The 5,000-nt window shown below is 36.2% G+C and overlaps 1 protein-coding gene across 3 annotated transcripts in view; it reads right to left on the bottom strand.

Moving 5' to 3' along the window:
* The window catches only part of LOC113816725 (phosphatidylinositol transfer protein beta isoform), a 22,983-nt gene extending 18,666 nt beyond the window's left edge, over positions 1–4,317 (bottom strand). For all 3 annotated transcript variants that reach the window (XM_070139668.1, XM_070139665.1, XM_070139671.1), the window contains exon 1: positions 4,153–4,317. In XM_070139668.1, coding sequence (XP_069995769.1) covers positions 4,153–4,169 — 17 coding nt within the window. In that variant the 5' untranslated portion in view covers positions 4,170–4,317. The remainder of the gene's footprint in view (positions 1–4,152) is intronic.
* Between the last annotated feature and the right edge of the window lie 683 nt (positions 4,318–5,000).

Below are 5,000 nucleotides of genomic sequence, written 5' to 3'. Positions count from 1 at the left end.
GATTTATGATATGAAAGACGAAGAAAAATAAAAAAATAATTATGTGACTTTTCAAATTTCTTTCCCAAAAAGTATAGTAGACATGATTCAAAAGTATGTTTAAGGTTCGGTGATAATACACGAGTTACAAGTCTGTATCTCCAAAAATAAACTCGCAACGAATAGATATTCACACGGACTGTGAGCTTGTCTGCATCCAAGGCCGTCTCGCAGGGAACCACGCAACAAAGTTCCAAGCATTGGCACCACTTTAGACTTTTCTGATTGCAATAGTTTTATGTATGCACTTTCATTTGAAACTAATTAATCAATTAAACATCATTATGTCATTATTTATCCATTTACAAGAAAAAATAAATGTAAAGAAAGAGGATGATATAATTTTTTCGTGTAAACTCGTAAAATCGGCCTATAAATATCTGATACCTATTGTTACATCACAAGAAGCATCCACGATAAACAAATATAAGAGATTTGTCTTTCAAAATATTTTTGATCTATCAACGTTTTCTGAGCAGTTATTTGTAATGAACACTAAACAATTCCTTGTCCCTCTATAACAATTACTCCGCTGGTGACTAAACGTTTATCGCTTGTTTCGAGGTGGAATCACGCAGTTATGCGATGTGGAATAAGAGTAGACTGAAATAAAAATAAAATAAATAAATGTAATAAATAATTATGGATCTAATAAGTATGTGTGCACATAAGCATATACACGCGCACGACCATGTACCTTTACGATAACTTACATGCATATACACATATAAATGAATATATACACAAGATAGCAGTAATAAAAGAGGTATAAAACACGATAGGTCTGGATTTGCTCCTTTTCACGGGAGGCATTTGTTTGTTTGTTACTATAACTTAGAGACCAATGATCATACCTTTACCTAACATAGTGCGTTTGAAAGAGGAATAAAAGTAGTTTAAACAGTAATGAAATGGTAAAGATCCATAAATGAAAAAATATAGCAAACGATCTTCAATTCTCCAACTTTTTGTTTGTTTTGTTTTTCGATGTTTCTTTTTTGAGCTTCAGTAGATTCCTTATCCCAGAGTTTTTATCCGCTCAAAATTTTGGATATATCTTTGGAAACCTTGTGGAAATGTGCAGACAACTACGTCACAATTTTATTGAATTGTTGCTTACTTTTTTATATGAATTTTTGAAGACTAAAAATTATTATTATTATTATAAGGGGTGAAAAAAATCCCTAAGACCTTTTATTTTTTAGAAATATTTACCAATATGACCCCCCCACCCACATAATTGGCCACACCCCTTTTGGGGACGGTCCCCTTAAACTCGGTCAACTCAGCAGGAAGTGAGTTTGGCAACAGCTGCCAAGAAAGAGAATATGCTTTTTAATGGACCCCTCCTCCTATTTCCACTAAGCTATCAAACCAACTCTGCCTTATGAAATAATAAATGTGTGTGCAATGCAATGAAGACATGAGTAACTGCTGCATTGGTTCTTGGGTATCAAGAAAATATTAACAAGTATACGGGGTCAACGCACCCATATTTCAAAGGAAGCCATATACTTTCACTCTATATGGTGTATCTAACAACATGAAAGTAAAAAACATTTAATGGATTCCCATTATGTGTCTATAATAAGCATCTAAATATCTTTCTGCAACTAAATTTTTCTTTCCAAGTCCCTCACAACATTTACAGTCCACTATGAAGTCCTACACTGGAATACTACAATTAGTAGGGGATAGGCTTAAAGTTTATATGATCATTATTGTGGTAGTTTGCGTGTTTAGGATAGAGTTAGTTAATTCATTTGTTCAAGTTAGCAATCTATTTTCAGGTAGGTGCATCCAATTACAAAGCTTTACTGAAGATAAACAATCCTCCTGCCCAAATATTTGTGGAGAACACAAGAACATCAGAATAATATTTACTATATCTAACATGAGAAATTACAAATATTGTCACTGACAGTCACATTCTTACCCCAAAAGATTATCAAATATCAATAACATTTTGGACCTCTTGTCATCATTCAATAGTCATATGCACCAACCAGTACCCTATACATTAAAATAATGAACTTGAGAAAATCTTGTGTTGACTTTTAGTATTGTTTTAATAATGTCTATGCATATTAGATGGTTCTGCCAGTGCTTAGCCACAAGTCACCTGATTTCACCTTTTTTTCAGTTTTTTTTTTCTCTAACTAGTGCAATCAATATTGCTATTGTTATTATCATCAGAAACATCATAACTACTTTACTGTCACTGACACTTCTAAGAGCAGTATTAAATACCAGAAAATATTGAAAATCAAGGAAAAGGCTAAAAAAGTGAGACAGGTAATTCTCATAATTGGCTCATTGGTGACTTCGTACGAGTGGAGTCCTCTACATGTAGACAATTACCAATTCAAACACACAGTGGGCATGGCATGTATGCACATGCCACCCTCTGCAGCATGTGGTTAAAGTGTGATTGAGAATGTGTATCCACTGGCAAATTGCATACATATCTCCATACAACATTCAATATTTCAAACCATAAGGTGACATTTCATTTAATATTATAATGAACAGCCAAATGAAAATAAAGGAAACCTGCATCAGCTGATTAACAGTACCTGAAACTAAATCATTCCTACAGTTAGTCACAAATAAAAAAAAGTTTTCCTAGTCACAGGTACATTCTTTCCTAAAAAACACGTTCAGTTGAATTGATGAGCTAGGTATAGACAAGCTCAAATGAAAACTTTCCCAAACAGTCAACAAAAATTTTATGGTGCGTTCGGACGAGATGCTTTGACCGTTCAGAACCTCCACTATCTCATCTCGGACAAGTAGTCTAGCTCATCCAACTCGCCCTCCTGCAAAGGTGGGCGAGCAGGACGAGATGACGTCACAATAGATTTTGTATGTAAACATTGACAGTTGCAGGTAACCACAAGTTATTGTTGGGTAATTTTATGACCCTTAATTGGTGTTATCAAAGGATATTTTTGTGTTTGTCAGTTGCAGGTTAGTTAAATGTGCATCAAACGAGTTACAAAACCTATGCAGCGTGTAAAATAAAGACACCGGTATGATAAAAAAGTGAATGTTTACATTTGAGCCGGTTGCATTCTAGGCAGAAAGGGTCTTGGAGGTTCCGAACACAGCGCATCTCATCCTGCTGGTCCTGGACTAGATGTCTGGACGAGCAAGGCAAGCAGTTCCGAACGCAGCATAATTAACTATCACAATACCTGATGAAACAATGATATGACAAACTGAATCAACCGCCACAAAATTTCAGTGTTCAATTATCAGTATAATTTATGAAACATGAACAATTGGCTACTAACAACAGTACAAAAAGGATTTTCTTATACAAAACTATCTTCTATTTCATATAATGAATTTACAAATATAATAATATAAAGCATACCTATCAATTCTTTTTCATTACACATCTACATTGCATATAACCCAGTTATGCTAGGACAAGTGTTAATATCCACCCAAAAAAGCATATTTTCCTGTGATTTTCAATTCCTAGACTTTAAAAATGAGACTACACTCCTTCCCACCAAAATGAATCCCTTGTAACAGCTCCCTTGTCGACCCCTTTGAAATAGAAAAAGAAAAAAACATCAGGAAAAATCTGTTAGCAGGTCAAGGGAGAGGGAAGCTAAAAGGCGTCGCCATTGTAAGTCACAAAGATGGAATTCTACGGCGGGTTCCCCTCGCCAAGCACCCGAGGCGAGGGAGCTCCATTAATTAGGGTAAATTAGTCCGTTTAGAGCCATTGACAGGACCCGCAGCGGCACTTGGGGCATTTTGGGCCTCGACGTCGCCCTCTAGCCATCGCTCGAGGTCGTCCTCCAGCACCCAGGTTCAAGTGGGACGTCCTTGGCCCTCGTCGGGGTATCTGGGACACGCCGGGGGCCCCACAGCCCTCGACCTTGGGCCCGAAATTTTGACAGAACACCGGACTCCATTGATAACAAATGCCTAACGGGAACTCCCTCTCAGCACCCTTGGCTCCCGTTCCTCTTCTCTCCCTCCTCCCTCGCTCGCCCTCGCTCGAACTCTCCTCCCAGGGCGCGCCCACTCCGCTTACGCCCGTCCTCTGACGCGCCGCCCGAAATCCCCAGGAGCTTAAATCGACCATTAACTTACAATTCTTTCACGAGCATGATGAAGAGATCCGTCCACACATGGGCTGCTCCTGACACTATTACGTCACTCGAGGGCTCTCCGGCCTCCGCCGCGGCGCGAACTCCGGCCGAGGGCGAGTGATGCCTCAGGAGGCGAGGTGCCAGGTAGGGGTTTTGGCCACCTGGTGGTCGGCAGTGAAACTGATTTTTGAGAGAAAGTGGGAATTCTAGCGGTGGCTTTTTTCTTTTTGATCTCAGGTTCCGTATATGTGATATGATGATAAACCAATATACGCTTTAAGAAATGACTCTCGTATAAAAATACCTCATATATATACATATATATACATATGTACATGTATATATATACATACATACATACATACATACATAAATACATACATGTATATATATATTTATATATATATATATATATATATATATATATATATATATATATATATTTATTTATATATAATGTATATATATATACATGTTCACATGTATATATATACATATATATATACATACATATATATATATATATATATATATATATATATATATATATATATATATATATATATATATATATATATATATATATATATATATATATGTATGTGGGTGCTTATATACATTCACACATATGTGCATATTCATATATATATGTATACACATGCATTCCTATTAGCTTACAAAAATATATACTCATATTAGAAGCATTCCTCTTATCTTTTACGTTCACCAATGCCTTATTCGTTATCTAAATGATTCCCCCCCAAAAAAAAGAAAAAAAAACACACCTGACAAAACAATCGATCATTTTTTTCCATTCTATTGGATCTCAAAGCAGATTCTTATTTATTC

The sequence above is a fragment of the Penaeus vannamei genome, chromosome 3, assembly GCF_042767895.1.
Source record: "Penaeus vannamei isolate JL-2024 chromosome 3, ASM4276789v1, whole genome shotgun sequence".
Taxonomy (NCBI): domain Eukaryota; kingdom Metazoa; phylum Arthropoda; class Malacostraca; order Decapoda; family Penaeidae; genus Penaeus; species Penaeus vannamei.
This window is presented reverse-complemented; position numbering and strand designations above follow the sequence as displayed.